The sequence below is a fragment of the Phragmites australis genome, chromosome 18, assembly GCF_958298935.1.
Source record: "Phragmites australis chromosome 18, lpPhrAust1.1, whole genome shotgun sequence".
Classification (NCBI taxonomy): domain Eukaryota; kingdom Viridiplantae; phylum Streptophyta; class Magnoliopsida; order Poales; family Poaceae; genus Phragmites; species Phragmites australis.
The window spans coordinates 24,890,519-24,909,440 of record NC_084938.1 but is presented as its reverse complement, the minus strand read 5'-3'; the positions used below and the strand labels follow the sequence as shown (position 1 = coordinate 24,909,440).

General features: G+C 45.6%; 2 protein-coding genes across 2 annotated transcripts; one reads left to right on the top strand and one right to left on the bottom strand.

Annotated features, from left to right (window-relative positions):
• The first annotated feature begins 15,000 nt into the window (after positions 1-15,000).
• On the top strand, positions 15,001-16,655 carry LOC133898627 (glutathione S-transferase T3-like). Its single transcript, XM_062339314.1, has 3 exons — positions 15,001-15,359; positions 15,567-16,002; positions 16,086-16,655. Exons 1-3 carry the CDS (start codon positions 15,001-15,003, stop codon positions 16,653-16,655), a joined length of 1,365 nt encoding a protein of 454 aa, XP_062195298.1.
• Positions 16,656-17,827: 1,172 nt separating this feature from the next.
• LOC133898626 (uncharacterized) lies at positions 17,828-18,379 on the bottom strand. Its single transcript, XM_062339313.1, has one exon. It carries the CDS (start codon positions 18,377-18,379, stop codon positions 17,828-17,830), a length of 552 nt encoding a protein of 183 aa, XP_062195297.1.
• Positions 18,380-18,922: the final 543 nt, after the last annotated feature.

Sequence of the window (18,922 nt, the reverse complement as noted above, 5' to 3'; positions counted from 1 at the left end):
GACACCCCTAGCACCACCCACATCTTGCCTTAACCTCACAACTCATCCAACCATCAATATCATAATCAATATTTGCGAATAATAATTAAGCCCTAAGCTCGCAAACAACAGATGAACTAATACTTGACTTCTACTGAGGACCTATGCATTGCTAAGCATTTCGAACAACTCTCAAGTTAGACATCAAAATGTTATCAAGGCTATAAGGATATGGATAATCAACAACTCAAGGTAGAGGTAATGCATCAATATAGGTTCTACCCATAGACGCCCGACATCAACTCACTGTACATGCAAACTTACATAAAGCATAGCTTATCAATTTAGACTCTACAATTCAATCAAAGGGTGCAATATGTTTAGATGCTTGCCTTGCTGTTCTAGGGTTTGCCTGATACTTCCCGCACAACACTCGCAAAACTCCGGGAGGTTGGTGTCGCCTTCACCGCTTGGATTGTCAGCACAACGCTCTCTAAACGGAATAAGAATGCATTGCATAAATAATCAATGATGAAAAAGTGTGCGCATGATACATGCTTGAATAATACTAGAGCGTAATGCTTCGAAAATATTTGCAAAAGATCGTTAAGTGATTAGGGTTTCGAAGTTTGAAACCCTAGATAAGCTAACCTAAGTTCATCTAGCTTTCAGAGACTGGCGGTCAGACCGACTTTGAATTGATGGTCAGACCGTCGATGTGCAGAAGGTTTTGGTCTCTGGTGGCTAAACCGTTGTATGACGGTCAGATCGGCCCTAGTGGCGGTCTAACCCTTGTATAGGATTTTCAACTCGGATTCTTTGGCCCTAACTGGCGATCAGATCGGACCTATCGGCGATCAGACCGTCAGACCTTGTCGGCAGCGCCTTTGTGGAGTCACGGGCGAGGACTCCGGCAAAACCTTCAACGACGAAGGGTACCCAAATGTTCTATGGGACTAGTGGAGTGCTTCTAAAGTGATTTGGATAACATTCACCGAGCTAAACTCAAAATACCCTATGGATTGGATCTAGGCTAGGTTGAACTTGGGTCTAAACGATATGAGGGTCGAATCGAGGTCAGAAACAATGGAGAAACGGTAGGGGATGCCTCACCTTAGTGTATGACAGCTTCCTAGCGGATCAATCCACGCCGAAGAAGCTCTAGTTTGGAGATTGATCTCTGGGGTGGCGTGCGGGCTTGAGGTTGGATGAGCATGCCTCCGGTAAGGGAAAAGAGGGGTGGAGCTCGGGGAAGTCCTCCGGAAGTTTGGGGAGGTTCCCACCGTCGATCTCTAGTCATCGTGGATGTCAAGGTGGAGTGAGGAAGAGAGTGAGGGAGTGAGTATGAGAGAGAGAGAGAGAGAGAGCAAGAGAGAGTGATCGATTCACTTAAGTCGAGCCTCTACACTCTGGCAGTTAGACCACCAATGCTCCCGGTTAGACAACAGTAAGTCCACGTGAGAAGCCCACGTGGCTGCACACCTAGCGGTCAGACCACGGGTAAGCTCGGCTAAATCGTGAGGGTGTTTTTGTTGAATTTTCCTAAGTGTCTCCTTATCTTCACTCTCCACCTTTTTCTAAGTATTTGGGGCTCTCCAAATTGCTCTAAACCATCTCTAAAATACTTGAAACACATTTCGACTCAACTCGATAAACAAATATGTATAATTATATGTGATGATGATCATGCATGTTTAATTATGTAATTAGCATTTTGGGACGTGACAAACCTCCCCACTTAAGAAGAATCTCATTCCGAGATTTGGTAGGCTTGGGGAGAAGGTGGCGGTGGTGGAATGGGAAAGATTTCTCTTTAATTGGAAAGAGTCACGTCGATTTTCACTGACGAAAAGAAAAGATAATCATTGGGCTTCCCTATGAACTAGCTCAGACTGCAGCTAGGCTCGGTCAAACTGTGGCTCGGTTGGATCATGAAAATGGCGATTAGACCAAAGGTTTCTAAGTGCACTCATTGGAACATAATTTCCATTCAACACGGTGATGAATATAGACATGGGAGTTATCCAAATTGTGCAAAATTATAATGACATTTGCAAGTTCTCAAAAAGCTCGAGATACTCAGAGTGGATTTTATCCTCACGCCCCCATGTCACCTTGCCTTCGGTGTGGTTGCTCCATTTTACTTTGATGAACTTAATAGAATACCATCGAGTCTTGCGTTTCGCTTCGTCCAAGATTCGGATTGGTTGCTCATAACATGAAAGATTTGACTGCAACTCTTGGTTTGCAATTTCGATCACCTTGGTTGGAACTCGATGGCTTTTCTTCAGTTGTGACATGTGGAACACGTTGTGGATAGCATAGAGGGATGAAGGCAAGTCCAATTGATAGGCCACCTCTCCACACCAAGCAAAAATTTGGAATGGTCCCACATATCGGGGTGCTAGCTTTCCTCTGACTTGAAAGCGTCAAACCCCTTGAGTGGAGAAACCTTGAGATACATAAAGTCTCCAATCTCGAACACAAGTTCTCTCCGAAGGCGATCCGCATAGCTCTTCTGTCGGGATTGGGCAGTGAGGATACACTTTCGAATAGTCAGAATGTGCTCTTCCGCCTCCTTGACCAAATCCGAGCTTAGGAAAGTCCTCTCACCAGATTTGGACCAATTCAACGACGTTCGGCATCTACGACCATAGAGAGCTTTAAACGGCGACATCTCAATGCTCGCTTGGTAGCTATTGTTGTAGGAAAACTCCACAAACGGCAAACATATGTCCCACCGCTTCCCATAAGTGAGAGCACAAGCCCAGAGCATGTCTTCTAGGATTTACCCACTTGGTTTGACCATCGGTTTGAGGATGATATACGGTGCAATGGAAGAGCTCAGTTCCCATGGCCTTATGCAGGCTTCTCCAGAAATGAGAAGTGAACCGTGTTCCTCGATCAGAAATTATCTTTTTTGAATCCCATGAAGGCAAATAATTCGAGTGAGGTATAGCTCCGCATATTGCTTGACCGAATATGTGATCTTGACAGGAAGAAAATGAGTGGATTTTGTCAATGGGTTCATAATGACCCAAATCGAGTCATATCCATGTGAGGTCTTCAGCAGCCCAGTAATGAAATTCATACCGATCTCCTCCCACTTTCAGGAGGGAATGGGTAAAGGTTGGAGCGTACCGGACAGTTTTAGGTGTTCAACCCTCACTCTTTGGTAGACATCACACTCAGCAACATATCGAGCGATTTCTTGCTTCATGCAAGTCTACCAAAATCTAGGATTGAGGTCTTGGTGCATCTTTGTGCTCCCAGGATGGATGGATAGCAAAGAATCATGAGCTTCATCCAAAATTTTCTTTCTCAATGTCTCAACCTTCGGTACGACTAGCTGGTTCCCAAACCACAGAACACCTTGGCCATCTTCACAAAAACATGTGGCCCTACCATCCTTCATCTTTGCTCGGGTTCAGGCCTTGCCCTTATCACCCTTTTGAGCTTCCTTGATTTCATCCAGGAGGGTGGATTTGATCTCCAAGTTGCAAGAAATTCCTCCGGACCCATCTCAAGCCTAAGCCTTCAGAATTCATCACAAATTGTGGTATTTCTGAGCTCGGCCATAAGGTAATTGCATCGAGCCTTCCTACTCAGTGCAATGACAACAATGTTCACATTCCCAGGATGATAATGCACTTCTAGTTCATAATCTTTGATCAGCTCGAGCCATCTCCGTTGCCTCATGTTGAGATCGGCTTGGGTGAAAATATACTTGAGGCTCTTGTGGTCAATATAGATGTTGCACACATTTTTGAGGAGATAGTGCCGTCAAATCTTCAGGGCGTGCACTACCTCTGTAATAGATTATGTGTGGGATAATTTTCCTCATGTGGCTTCAATTGGCATGAAGCATAGGCGACCACGCATCCTTCTTGCATGAGAACACAACCGAGTTCAAAGCGAGAGGCATCACAATAAACATCAAAACTCTTGTAAACGTTCAGTTGTCCTAGAACTGGTGCTATGGTGAGACGAGACTTCAATGTCTAGAAAGCCGCTTCACACTCCTCGAACCATTCGAACTTGACATTGTTCTTTAACAATTCGGTCATGGGCTTGATGATCTTGGAGAAGTTCTCGATGAATCGGCGGTAATAACCCGCAAGTCCGAGAAAACTCCAGACTTTGCTCGGGTCAACGACAACTCCATTCTCAAACAACACGTGACCCAGAAAAGCAACTTCCTTGAGCCAGAACTCATACTTGCTAAACTTGGCTTAGAGTTGGTGACCTCGAAGTTAGCCAAGTACAACTCGAAGATGCTCATAATGTTCTTCTTTAGTCTTGGAGTATATAAGAATGTCATCGATAAAAACCACGATAAATTTGTCGAGTTCCTCCATGAAAACTGTGTTCATCAAATACATGAAGAGCGTCGAAGCATTCTTCAAGCCGAAGGACATGATGGTGAACTCATAAAGCCTGTAGCAGGTGGAGAAAGTCGTCTTCAGAATATCCTCCGGTTGGACTTTTATTTAGTGGTAGCCCAATGTTAAGTCAATCTCGAGAAAACTTGGGCACCGGTCAGCTGATCAAATAGAATATCAATCCTAGGAAATGGATACTTATTTTTGACCGTGACCTCATTCAACGGACGGTAATCAACACACATCCGCAGAGTACCATCCTTCTTCTTCGCAAAGAGTGTTGGGCATCACCAGGGTGAGGAGCTCAGACGAATGAAACCCTTCGATTGCAACTCTTGAATCTGCTTCTTCAACTCTGCCAACTCATTTGGCGGCATCTTATAAGACTTTTTTGAAATTGGGGCCGTACAAGACAAGAAATCAATAGAGAATTCCACTGCTCGGTCGGGTGACATTCTTGGTATTTCTTCTAGGAAGACATAAAAAAAATTCTCAGACCATAGGAATATCCATGATATCCATGACTTTGACAACCTTCAGAGTGTACAAGTGGAGACCACCATCCCCAAGTTGAAGAGAAACCCGATCACCCTTGGGATTCTTGAGAGAAATGACTCTCTTGGCACAATCAAGCTGAGCCTGATACTTAGCCAACCAATTCATTTCTAATATGATATCCATTCCTCTAGTATCTAGCAGGATCAAATTTGCAGAAAACCAAACTCCCTCAATTAGGATCTTAGCCTTAAGAACAACTTGGTTGATTGTCAACTTAGTACCGGGTGTATTATAACCAAGTTGTCAACTTAGTACCGGGTGTATTAATGTGATAGACAGAGGGTAGGGTCTCGGTGACCAAATTGTGACTCAAAACATAACTACCCTTGGTAAAAGAATGAGAAGCTCCCGAATGTGCTCTAGCGATCAGACCGCCAATACTCCCGGTCAGACTGCGGTAAGTCTACGTGGCAAGCCCGCGGGTAAGCCCGGTCAGACCACGAGGGCTGTTTTCGCTGAATTTTTCTATGTGTCCCATTATCTTCACTCTCCACCTTTTTCTAAGTCTTTGTGGCTTCTCCAAAATACTCTAAACCATCTCTAAAGTACTTAAAACACATTTAGACTCAACTCGATAAACAAATACGTATAATTACATGTGATGATGATCATGCATGCTTAATTACGTAATTAGCATTTTGGGATGTGACATGCTGCCGGTTAGGTCTCGCGGTCTCACCGCCGTTTGGGTCGGTCTGACCGCCAGTTGAAATCAAGTCGGTTCAAAATGTCAGTTGAACTCCGTAGTCTGGAGTTAGACCACCACTAGGACCAATCTGATCGCTAGACCCTGTGGTCTAATTGCCCATGGGTCTGGTCTGACTGCCAGAACACAAAACTTCCTACACGTCGATGGTCTAACTGCCGCCATACCGCCGATGTGACCATGAACTGCTCAAAGCCCCATGAACTTAGGATGTCTTATCTGAGGTTCAAACCTTTCCCAATCTGAGTCGTTTGTCGATCTTTTGCAAATGTTTTTGAAACACAACACTTTATTGTTATTAGAGCATGCATCATATGCACACTTTTCCATCGTTTAATTGTTTATGCAAGGCATTCTTGATTTGTTTAGAGAGTATTGCACTGGCGGTTCAAGTGATCGAACGCGACACTGAACCACCGGAGTTTGTGAGTGTTACGCAGGAAGCATCAGGTAGGTGCCGGAGCAGCAAGACAAGCATCTAAACATATTTCACCTTATAATTTAGACCATGTGGAGTCTAAACTGATAAGTTATTGCTTATGTAAGTTATGCATGTTACCATTGCAATGTCAGATTATATGGGTAGAACCTATATTGCTGTATTACTTCTATCTTGAATTGTTGATGATCTGTATCCTTGTACCTAGGTTAACAATGTTGTTGTCTAATTGAAAAGTTTTCTTCGACATGCTTAGTAATCTATAGGTCCTCGATAGAAGTCGAGCAGTGATTCAACCATTGTTCACGAGTTTAGAGCTTATTTTTGTTCACAAGAATAATAATGATGTTAGGAAGTATGAGTTGTAAGAATGAGGCGAGATGTGGGCAGTGCTAGGGGAAAGTCGAGAGAGGAACTCGGATTCCATAGATTGCTTTTATCGTTTAAGCATCGACCGTTGTTGCAGTTGGCTCTAGCACTTTCAGCACTAACCACATATCTGATTATGGGAAGGATGAGACGAGTACCTTGTGTAGTTATGATCCTTTGGATTGAATGTATCAGGTGTTGTCGGCATAATAGGCTTATAAGGGGTATCTAGGTTGCTCAATGAGTAGTTCTAGATGACCACCACACCTATAGACGCATCTCCCAATCGGTCGGAGCTTATTTGGAAAAGGTTATCATGAGTACCCCCTTATGTGAACTTGTGTGGTCACGCAAGCCGAATGGTCCTCATGACGTGTGGGTAAAGATGTACCCCTTGCAGGGTATAAGAGCAATTCAAATTGCTGCGCTCTTGGTCATGAGCATGCTTCTGTCCATTTGGACAGACGTAAAGTACCGATGCGGGATGATGGTATGGTATGTTGGAACATGGTTGGTGATAGCTTTTGATAAGATAAGATGGTTCTGTTACAAATATGTTTATGTTAGGGATATTGATGAGATACGATGATTCTGTTATAAATATATTTATGTTAGAGATTTTAGGATAATAGGGTATATATGGTTAAGTGTAGATGACCACACCTTTGTGTTAAAAAATTTCTTTTGCATATGAATCTACCTAATCTTGTGGTCGATTTCTTGCTAACTTATCCAAATGCATAATCCTTGGAGTTGGGATATTATATGTATCCATTATAGATTAAGTCTTACGAGTACCTTCGTACTCACACTACTTTTACTAGTGTTACAGGTGAGGAGGAGCTAGTGTTTGGTTACTTCACACCTGTCGATATAGGTGACGGGTGGGAGTAGTGTAAACTACTCGAGTGATGAGGTTTTGAGTGATGCCTCAAGGAAAATGGCTTTGCCTGTGTAGTATCTCTAGGTGGCTAGGAGGTGAGACTGTTCTTTTCTCCTCCTAGCGTTCGAGTGTTGTAAATTGTTGTAAATGACTCAAAATATAATTTCATTACTCGCTCTTTATTAATCTTTGTTGTGATGACATATGTTGCGAATGCATGTGTTCCGATCTTAGGCACAAAACACATGTTGGGACTACCGGGATGGTATTCTAATCAATCGTTGTGGTCGTGATTATGTAAATGATCGACTTAATAATTAATTAGAATATTATTTGGACGGTTCCAATATAGTATCAAAGCTTAGTTTGATGAAATAGCTTAAAATATTTAGGATGTAGGTTAATAAAATGTGTCAACATTACTAAAGCATGTCGTCGATGCATAAGAGACCTTCATATGACACCATACTTTCTAGTACATAGTATGTGAAAAGGAGGAAGTCTACCAAGGGGTTTGACAGTGTATATATCATTAAACCAGATTAAGTAGCTTTATTTGCATATTAATGAATAACATTAATTATTATGTATTAATGAATGGTATGAATTACTATGTATTTGTGAAGGTGTCTTTATTATTAATTTACATTAAATATGTCTCATTGTATGCATGTATTGAGACGGAGAGAGAGAGATGGAGAGAGGAGAGGACAGAGGCGAGAGAGAGACGTAGGAGAGAGAGGAGAGGCAAAACACTGTTGGTTTAAGGATTCAGTCGGTAGTGGTTCTACGGTTATCACTGCCCCAACCGATAGTGATAGTGGGGAACTATCACTGTCTGTTGCCCACTGCCGGTTTTTTAGAGCCAGCTGTGAATGGGGTTTCTGTACTAGTGAATTTTCTTCAACTTTCAAAGGATTTAGACATTGGCCCAGGTCTCTTCTTTACACTCCATTTGACAAGTATAAGGTGTCATTTCTCTCTACCTCTTTGGCTCTTTATTTAAGGGCCTATTTGATACGAATATAAAGGAAAATCACAAGAACTGATATGGCCTCTTTGGAAGAAAGGAGTGGGCCTATGAATCTTACATAATAACATGTTTCATAGAAATTTCAAAGAAACTCTAGAATGATGTCTATAGTATGGTAAGATCCTTTGTATATCCAATTTTTTCCCATCCAAACCGTTTTTTTTTTTTGCATTTTTTGTGTTTAGTAAACTTCTATTATTTGCATTTGTGCTTTGCTAAAATTTATGTCATTCTTCTATTCAAGTGTTTAATTTTTCTATTCTTCAATTCCAAAGAGGCTCTAAGCATTTGTTTGGAATGCTTCAATTTCACATGAATTTGCATAAATATGATGCGAAACGGCTCAACTTCCAAAGAAAACAAAGGAAAATTCCCTTGTTCGAAAATGTCCTGAGAGGTACATTTCCTTCAAGAAAGTTCCATGTGTTTTTCACGTGGAGTATTCAGACACCTGTTTTGACGTATGTATGTTTTCCAAATCCATGTGGAACATTTGGTTAATTCTCAGGTGTTCTCGGTCACAATATTTTTCATTTCTGGTTTTCTGGCTAAGGATCTGCACAGTACATAGGCATGCATATAATTTAGTGTCATAACTCAAATACACTTGAAAGTAACCTTACTGCGCTCGTGTCTGCTTAAAAGCGGTTTACGGAAGGATCTTTAATTTATCCTGTAAATCTTTTTTCAGGACAGATGGTACTGGTAAAAAAACACCCAAGAAACTGACAACCCGATACAATCAAAGAGCAAGACAAGGACAGTTTTCTGTACTTCTTGCAATATAAATAACCGATTAAATATAGTGAAGCAGTTTGAAATTATAAGTTAGAGATTAGTACCTCCTGAGCTCTAGTAAAAGGAAACAGCAGATATCATAAAATCATGTGTGGTGTTTCAAAGAAAAGTGGAAAGGAGAAATGTTTTTATGGACATGTTAATATTACCTAACCTGCTGCAACCTCCTTTTATTTAAAAGTTGTTATAATTTCTTCTTAAAAAAAGGTGTTGTTCGATCCTCTTATAAGAAAGTTAATAATTTAGATAACAAGCTATGTACTACTATAATACTCACTCTGCTCAAAGATAGTTAAACGTGTCATTCTAGAAAATACGCAGTCAAATCTCTCCAACGCTGAACAATAATTTAAGCAAGATTTCCACAAAAGAAATAACAATTTTAGTAAGAAACTTTAGATTGGTCACATGGACGTAGCGTGATATATTTGTCGTAAAAAAATTCTTTTCATAACTGAGTAACTTTACAATTTTATTATTATTTACATATAAAATATGACAATCAAAGTTGCATACGAGATCATGTTAATGTCCAAATCGAAACATACATACTAACGCGGAGGCAGTGGTGGATCCAAACAAGCAAAGTAGGTAGGGCGAATTTTAAGAAGAGATTAAAAAATACCTTAATTAAGACAATAGGTAGACGAGATGAAAAGATCCTCAACATAAATCGATAAAACCATATAAACCTGCAAAATGGAAAAGAACCGAAGGTAAACATATATGCAATTATGCAAATATGCCAAATGTAACCTCACGCATAGCCGCAGCCTGCACAGCCGCACGCACGGGGCATGACCGCACGCACGACCATAGGCCGCACGGCGGCCACACGCACGACCGCAGGCCGCACAGCGCACGCACGACACGGCGCACGCACGGCCGCAGCCTGCCCGCCGCAGCGCCGCCCGCACGCCTGCCCGCCGCGCGTGCCGGCCCGCCGCACTCACGCGCGCCCGTCGCGGCGGCCGCGCCCGCCCGCCCAGCGCACGCCTGCCTGCCGCGCTCGCAAGTCGCGCCCGCCGCGGCCGCCGCGCCTGCCCGCTTGCCCTTCGCGCGCCTACCCGCCCAGCGCGCGCTCGCTCGCCACGCTCGCGCCCGTCGCGGCCGCCGCACTTGCGCCCCGCCTGCCTGCCTGGCTGCCCGGCGCCCGCAGCACACCCGCCGCCGCAGCACGCCCAAACTGAAACACCACAGCAGGGAGAGCAGCTGAGATTAGGGTTGCATTTATTTGCATTTTGTGGGCTGCGAATTGTGTGAGCCTGAGTCACTCAACCAGTGGGCCTCACGAGCCAGGACAACACCACGCTGGGGAGCTCGGGCGGCGGCCCAGGTTCGCCCTAGCTGTGGATCCGCCCTTGCACGGAGGGGTTATGTTATAAAGATCAGCTGAAAAACTAACGGTGCTCCTTTTTCTTCAGTACATATATACTAGTGTTTTTGTGGTTAACATTGCTTCTGCTTCTGTGTTTGATAATAGAGGTTAAACAGTGCGGGAGCACACCATGTGTATGGCCATGCTGCCATGAGAGAAGCATACGAGAATCTCTCAAAATGGAGCAATTATTTGTTCAGTCCAAGAGAGTAGGCACTAACTGGCCGGTGTGATCAATTGTTCAGCACCACTTTCATTTTTGAAAATAAGATGGGCATGATTTGAGCTACAAGTACCCTTCCATTTTGTGCAAAACGAAATACTAGGAAATTCTGTTCAAAGAACTAATCTACTACGTATATCTGCATTATCTCAAAAAAAAGAAAATATGCAATTTATACATACGTCCCATCACACATGGAGGAAGCGTCTTCTTGTATCCCACGAAAGGTCCAATCAGTCCATCACAGGTGACACTGACAGACACTCGTTCCTAAACTAGGAGCTAGGCCACCAATGACCAAACACAGCCCCTAATCCGACACTACCCACACCTAAACTCCTACTGACCGATCATGTCCAGCAAAGCTAGCACTACTACTGGTAGGAACTAAGCTCTGAAGAGGGCCACCTTGCATCGATCACGTACCTGAACCTGATAAAGAATCCAGAAACCTTTCCAAGTCCAGTCCCTGCGTCTCGGCGGATCGGTTCCAACAGACCATCGCTTTCTCCTTTACAGCCGCATGATGAGAGATCTAACGGATCACTAATCTGAGTTGGTCACAAGACTCATAGCTCGATCATAAATAAGCAAGCTCAGCTGCCGGCATGCCAACCAAATCGGAGAACGGTTGAGCATGGACTTTTCAGGTGCCGGGAGCTGTGCGAGACGTCGACGGCGCTGGAGAACGGGCTGCTTTCTGCGCTTCAATGCTGCCGCTCGGCTGGGAACGGAGCGAGAGAGTGTGGGGATGGGTGGACGGACGGAGAGCACGGGCGCGAGAAGGTGCCGGGGACCAGGGCAGATGGCTGGATGGATTGTATTGTGTCATCTCGTGTCTGAATGCGCATAGCTGCTTGCCAGCGTCGTCGTATGCGCCTTTCCCTGGACAAGTGCGCCTGAATCCTGCACCGCATCCGACCGTCCGCAGCAGTGGCACAGTAGCGCTGCTCCGGCGCCTCATCGCAAGTTGCATTCCACTGCCCGTAGTGGGCATTTTGCGGTTGCAGATGAGCTCAGTTCCATGCCCATGCACCTGCCGAATCTACTCGAGTGACATGCAGAGGAAAATCCATGCGATCTTTTGATGGAAACTGGGCTGTCGATCTGGAGGTTCAAAATTGCTCTGTCGAATGAAAAAAAAAAGCCATATATGAGGGCCAAATTGCTCTGTAACAGGCACATTAGCTTGTTTCCACTCTTTTTTCAAAAAAAAATGAAAACTTGTTTTACACTGATTTGCCTCTCCACATCATGCGAATGCCGATGCAACCGATCTTATAATTTTGCATGAGCAAAAAACGTCACCTCCCTTACATATTTTTTGAAAACTTTTAAGAACACACATGCATTGTCTTCACAGGTTTCCGTAGGTATGCTTGTGCCCCTCCCGCAGATAAAAGTGTATAGTATCAGACAAGTGAAATGAGTTAAGCGGTACAAGAATCCGTTGTTCGATGCATCGTTGGGGGATTTGAAACTTAAACTCCCCTGCCCTGTGCAATCCGCTGTAGGGATGCAAGTTTTGCATTTTTTAGTCATTAGGTTGACCCAAAACTCAAAAAATAAACTAAGGATTCACTCCCACATAATTAAGTTAATAAAAAATAAACTAAATAATAACCTAAAACTATCCCACTTGCATTCCTACTCCACTCAGATCAATGGGCACCGTTGTGAATTCATTTCATGCAGTTTTTTTAACAACGTTCTCCACATTCATTGATTTTTTTTTTGTTGAGGAAGGCTTCACTTGCGATGATTGTTATTTCCATTCGCTTCCATGGGCCGTTATTCACTAGCCCACTACAGAAGCCAGCGCCGTAGATGGGCTGGACCTGGCCATTGACGAGATCATTGGGTCTCCAGTGGGCTAAAATGAAGACATGGGCCTTACCAGACCAAACTGCAACGGCATTTCGGTGGTCATGTTCGGCTGCTACAGCCACCGGATATTGTTGTTGTCCCTATGAACATTGATGTGAATTAATAAAGCCCTACTTTTCAATAAAAAAACTCGCTCGAAAAAAGTTTAGAGTAGCACACTTTCAGATTCGTGCTAAGGCAAAAGCGAACCACCGAGTTCACCGAGCGCTAGTGACGGATAGCAACTGTCGTTGAGGTTCGGATTAGGGTTTGAAAAAGCTCCGATTCTATAGGTATGGCTGTGGGCGGCAACCTGCCCCAATGATGGCGGTGGGCACGACAACTAGCCATGGTGGGTGACAGCCGATTGGACAGAGTTGGTAGCAAGGGGCTAGCAAGCATGACTGGTTAGCGAGGAGGCGGACATCATAAGCAGATTCGACGCCTCCCGCCACCGGTTACGAAGTGGAGGGAGGGGCGGTGGCCTCTCGCAGTCAACAGACTTGAGAAAGAAGGGAAGGGTTAATCGTGTGCTGAATTCTTGTGGACCGTGGGCCGTGCTGACTGTAGGCAGCGTTCGGTCGATGAAAGGTCCCCTAGATCCAAGCTCGTGTACTAACATCTGCTCTTAAAAAAGGCACACTAAGGCCAACTCCAGCGGACACCGTATCCGGGCCGGGAGAGGCATCCACGTCGGATGCGGGCCGTTCGGCGTGCGGCATCGGTCTCCAGCAGAGTATTTATCGGGTTGAACAACGATGCGGGGAGAGGCAACGAGTCGGCAAAACTGTGGACGAATGCGGCGGCTGCATCACTGTGGGCGAGGGCAGTTGTGCGGCGCTCGGCACTCCCGCGGTGGGAAGGAAGCGGAGCTGGAGGGGGCGCGCAGAGGGGAGGCGGGCGGCGTCGGCGGCCGACGCAAGCGTGAAGAAGCAAGCGACGCGGCCGAAGAGTAGGCGTCCCCGGGTCCGGAAGATTGGGCGGCGGCGGATCTGGCGAGCCAGATCCCTGGATCCCCCCCCCCCTTCGGTTTGCTCCGCGGCGCTCGCAGGTGCTCCCTGGTACGTCCTCTTCGCTGCTTGTTGCCGGAAGGCGGGGTGGGGAGGGTGTCGATTGCGGTTGCGGTGCATAGGCGGTGGGCCGGAGGTCGTAGGCGGTGGGCGGAAGGGGTGGAGAGGGTGGGGTTTGGGGAGGTCGTAGTACGTCGCATCCGGCACCACGGCGGGGAGTCCGATTGTTGGGAGGTTGTTCGGAAATTTTGCTTGTATGGTACATTGGAGTGGGTCTGCAATTGCATTTGTGGTCATGGCTTTTGAGCCGGTTGAAGGCGACGGTGGTCTTCGCCGGCATGAGGTCGGAGCCCCTTATTGTCCAGTTCGTGCAGGAGGTTGTAGTTGCAGCAGCGTAGGGGAGGGTTGGGCGAAGGGCTGCATCTCATGCAGAGATGCAGGGAGAAGGCAGTGGGACGATTTTGAGATGAAGGAGACAATAAGCTAGTATGTTGAATGCAATGTGTGCCATTTGCATCGATTTTGTATGTTCATTGCCATGGTTGTGAGCTTATGTGTACAGGCATTGATTAATGGAATAGATGAACACAATTAGGGTGAAGCTGTAGTGGTAATTTCTGCTGATCATGGCACTTCCATGGGATATGTTAGTTTGTCCTTCATCTGTTTTAGGAGCTGAATGTTCATACTCAATGTTTAGTTACTGCTTTGTTAATTTCAGTGGAGGCATTGTTGTATGGAATAGATGAACTCAATTTGGGTGAACCTTTTGTGCTATTTCCTGCTGATCATGGCTCTTCCATGGGATATGCTAGTTTGTCCTGCACCTGCTTTAGGAGGTTCATGGTTGTACCGAAGGTGTAGTTAGGGCAATGTTAGTTTTAGTGCAGGACTTGGTGTAGGGAACTGATGAACCGAAATAGGGTACATCTTCTGTGCTATTTTATGTGTTAGACTAAAGGGTGTGGTACTGCATTCCTGAATTTCCCTACAGGCTTTGATTAATGGACTAGATGAACCTTTCTAAATTGGAAGGACTGAATTGTAAGGTGCACTTGAACTGAATTGGATATAGGAAGTGTTGAACTGTACAGTACTTTGGGCATTCTTTAGAAACCTTGTCATTTCATTGCAGTAGGGAGGAAATGATGAACCACTTTTGTAGGCACTGTAGGTTGTTACCAACAAATAATTGGTTTGTGCACCAACACAAGTGGTAGTTGCCAACACATGAAGTACATACATTTGTAGGCAATGAGGTAGGCCATGTTAGGTTTATCCTGTGGTTAGGTGAGATGGTTCCATATTATGGGTTTGGGTGGAATGTCTTATGGAATATTGGATAGTATGCGTGTTGATGATTGGCCTCATTATAGATGGACGCTCCAGAGCTTGCGGCCCTTCTGTCAATGCTCCAGGACAATGTGCAGGAGGCTGCACAAGCGTTGAAGAAGGTTGCCGTCGACAATTTGACAACGGACAGCTGCCCTACGGCCATGGATATGAATCGGGCTCTACTTGAGGTAGAGAGCATAGCTCAGGACTTGGAACAGGTTGTGTTTCAGGTCAAAGATGCTTTGATCAGCGCTAGAGAAGCCGACCACTCAGCCACCGAAGACAACCTTAGCGTACCCGGCATTCATGAAGCATCGGTTGCACCGGGCAGTGGAGAAGACGACGTACTGTCCGACGAGTGGAGCTCGGAGACCGTGTTATGTCCTGAGTCCGTCGAAGAGTACTCCATTGAGTCTGATCGATCATGGAGGCTATAGGATGATATGTTGCCTAGAGGCTACTATAAGCCGAATAAAGTAGTACTGTGTGCTGTAAACTTATTTGAATCTTGTTTCAAACATGTTATGTACCCTCTCTAATATGGGATGCTACATGCTGCACTTGTTCTATACATGTTCGGTACATGCGCTTATACCTAAGTCTGCAGGGATTCTATGGAGTACGCAGATTTTCTGAGAGGAGACGACGATGCTATTCCATGGGATGATGTAGTACCACTGACCCAAGAAGGATTGAGTGCCTCGCAGGCCCCAGCGCCCGTGGTGCAGAGTGAGGGTGCAGAAACAGAGGTAGCTGCTGGTGGAGGCCGTGGGCAGAGCTACACGATGAAGGAAGACCTACTACTTGTTTCTGCCTGGCTCAACGTTAGCATGGATCCGGTGGTGGGTTCGAACCAAAGTTTGGGCGCGTTTTGGCAGCGGATCGAGTCTTACTTCCACGAGCACAAAGAATTCCCGTCCACTCGCAATAAGAAGTCCTTGCAAGGGAGGTGGGCATTCATTAACGGGATGGTACAAAAGTTTTGCGGCCACTACGCGCGTGCAATGCGTAGTAGACGCAGCGGTACCACGGAGGGTGAGACGGTACGATGTTGTATGCTGCCTTCACATGTAACTTGTAAATGATTTTGCACTCGGCGTGCTCTATATGTTTTCTTGTTGTGCAGGTTGTTGAGGCTTGCAAAATGTTCCAGGCAGTTGAACATAAAGAGTTCACGTTGCTTCCTTGTTGGCGTGAATTGAGGCACCATCCGAAGTGGCAGTCCGAGGCGTCGAGGAAGAAGCAAAAGACGTCCAGCGCAGCAGAAGATGGCAGCCCGTCATCGACTCAGAACATGCAACCATCACAGGCTGCGGGAGTTCCACAAGAAACAGGTAGCGAAGGCACGGTACGAGCTAAGAGGCCTGTTGGCCGGAGCCGGTCCAAGGAATTAGGGCGCGGTTCGACGTCTTCCAACTCGCCGTCGGCACCAATGAAGGAAGTATTCGACAGGCAATTTAGTATGAAGGAAAAGTTCGAGAAGGAAAGGGCCGAGAGGTTCGCGGAGATGATGTATGTAGAGCGACAGCGCCTTCGCCTCGAGGAGGAGCGAATGCAACTAGAGAAGGTGAAGGAGGAGATGAGGATAATGAACATGGATTTATCGCAAATGGACGATGACCAAAAAGAGTATTACAAAAGTCTTCGTCAGAGTATCATTGCTGCTAGGCGTGCCTCATCGGGTTCTACTTTCTGAAATTTCAGGTTGTGAGCTAAACAATGTTTTTTCCTTCGGACTAATATGCCTTCCTTCGAGTATATGCTATTGTCAGACTTCTAAGGTTTTGACATGTAAGAGTCCAGTTTAAGACTTGTGTTCTGAACTTATATGCAGTTTGTGTTCTGAAATATGAGGTTGAAAACTGATATTCTGTTGTCGTCCATTATGTGACCTGAATTTTCGGGCTATATGGTCTGAAATTTACAGGATCTGTTGTCATATTTGAGCTTATGTTCTGAATGATGAAGTTGAGGTCTGCAATTGCAGCTTGTGTTCTGATATTTCAGATTGAAAACTGATATTCTGTTGTCGTCCATTATGTGACCTGAATTTTCGGGCTATATGGTCTCCGTTTGGTCTGAAATTTTCAGGATGTGCTGACAAATTTGAGCTTCTGTTCTGAATGATGAAGTTGTGGTCTGCAATTGCAGCTTGCTGTCTGAAATTTCAGGAAGTGGTCTCAAGTTGTCAGCTTGCGGTCTGAAATTAGAAGGCTCTATTGTCAAATGTCAAGTGTTGTTCTGAAATATCAGGTTTTGAACTCACGTTTCAGCGTGTGTGCTGCAAGGTCTTATCAAATTTCAGGTTGTGGTGTCACATTTAAGCTTGTGGTCTGAAATTTCCAAAGATGTGGTCTCAAAGTTCAGATTGTGTCCTGAAATTTCAGATTGTGTTGTCAAATTCTGAATTTGCAGGATGACTAGCATACCAAACATAGTACATTGACAATCATGAACTACCACATTACAACGAAGATAATACGATACACTATCAGTACGAAGCACAGTACAATGCACTAAACGTGCAGCTCCATACCGATTACACAACGTAGGGAATGCGGAAACATAGAGCATCCAATTACTACCATGACGCTAAAAGTCGCCTCCGTGTAACTGCCAAAGGTGTTCGACAAGGTCTTCTCGGAGATGAACATGTGCCTGCTTGCATCGAATTGCATTATACCGTTGGCTCAAGACCATCAATGGTGGCGTCACGTCGTGAGAAGCCTGCACGTCTTCACCTGCTCCCTCGTACACGTAGTCCACATCGTCGTCTTCGCGCTCGTCTTCAATAATCATGTTGTGCATGATTATGCATGCGGTCATGATGGTGGACAAGGTTTCCTCGTCCCACAACCGTGTTGCCCCTCAAACAATGGGAAACCGCGACTGAAGTACTCCGAAGGCGCGCTCCACGTCCTTGCGAGCCGCCACTTGTTGCACGACAAAGTGTTGCCGCTTGCGGCCGACAGGAGACGGAATGGGTTTCACAAACGTGGCCCATTCCAGATAAATTCCGTCAGCAAGGTAGTAACCCATTGTGTAGTCGTGACCATTGATTGTGTAATTAACCTTCGGTGCCTGTCCAGCGGCTAAGTCATCGAGGAGATGTGATCGGTGGAGGACATTGATGTCGTTTAGCGAACCAGGCATGCCGAAAAACGCATGCCAGATCCACAGGTCCTGCGACGCTACCGCCTCAAGAATGATAGTTGGCGCGTTAACATGCCCCGTGTAAGACCCCGCCCACGCCATAGGGCAGTTCTTCCACCTCCAATGCATACAATCAACGCTTCCTAACATCCCGGGGAAGCCTCTGCGCGAGTTGATGGCGAGCAACCTCGTAGTGTCCTCCTCATTAGGAGAACGAAGGTACTCATCGCCGAATGCCTGCACAACAGCATTGACGAAACGTCGCATACTCTCAATGATGGTGCTCTCACCAAGACGAAGGCACTCATCGAGAGAATCAGCCGGCGCATCGTATGCTAGCATACGAAATGCCGCAGTCACCTTTGCAATGCCGACAGCCCGAGCTCTCCAGCTGTGTTTCTCCGCTGCACGAACCAGGGGTCCTTCTCTTCAACAGCTGCAACTATCTTCATAAACAGGTTGCGTTTCATCCGGAACCTGCAACAACGCACATGATTACGAACAACACACCCATTTTTTAAACATTAACACTTGCGAATGTAACAATACCTGCGTCGGAATATGTAGTCGGGGTACACGGGAGGATCGGCAAAGTAGTCGTTGAACAACCTCATATGGCACTCGTGCCGGTACCGGTTGATACGCTTTCGACCTGGGACTGAGCCCCCCCATGGTCGCCTCTCTGATTCCTCCAGGTCGGCTTGCCAAGCTCTCATACCCTCCATGAACAAATCATCTTCTTCATCGGACGAGTCGTTGGACGGGAAACACAACTCCCTCAAGTATTCCTTCCAAGCTTGCCGAGGATCT

Coding starts and splice junctions, on each gene's coding strand:
- LOC133898627 (XM_062339314.1), top strand. CDS start 15,001: ATGGACGCTCCAGAGCTTGCGGCCCTTCTGTCAATGCTCCAGGACAAT. Junction 15,360..15,566: donor TGTCCTGAGTCCGTCGAAGA/GTACTCCATTGA, acceptor CTAAGTCTGCAG/GGATTCTATGGAGTACGCAG. Junction 16,003..16,085: donor GTACCACGGAGGGTGAGACG/GTACGATGTTGT, acceptor CTTGTTGTGCAG/GTTGTTGAGGCTTGCAAAAT.
- LOC133898626 (XM_062339313.1), bottom strand. CDS start 18,379: ATGCGACGTTTCGTCAATGCTGTTGTGCAGGCATTCGGCGATGAGTAC.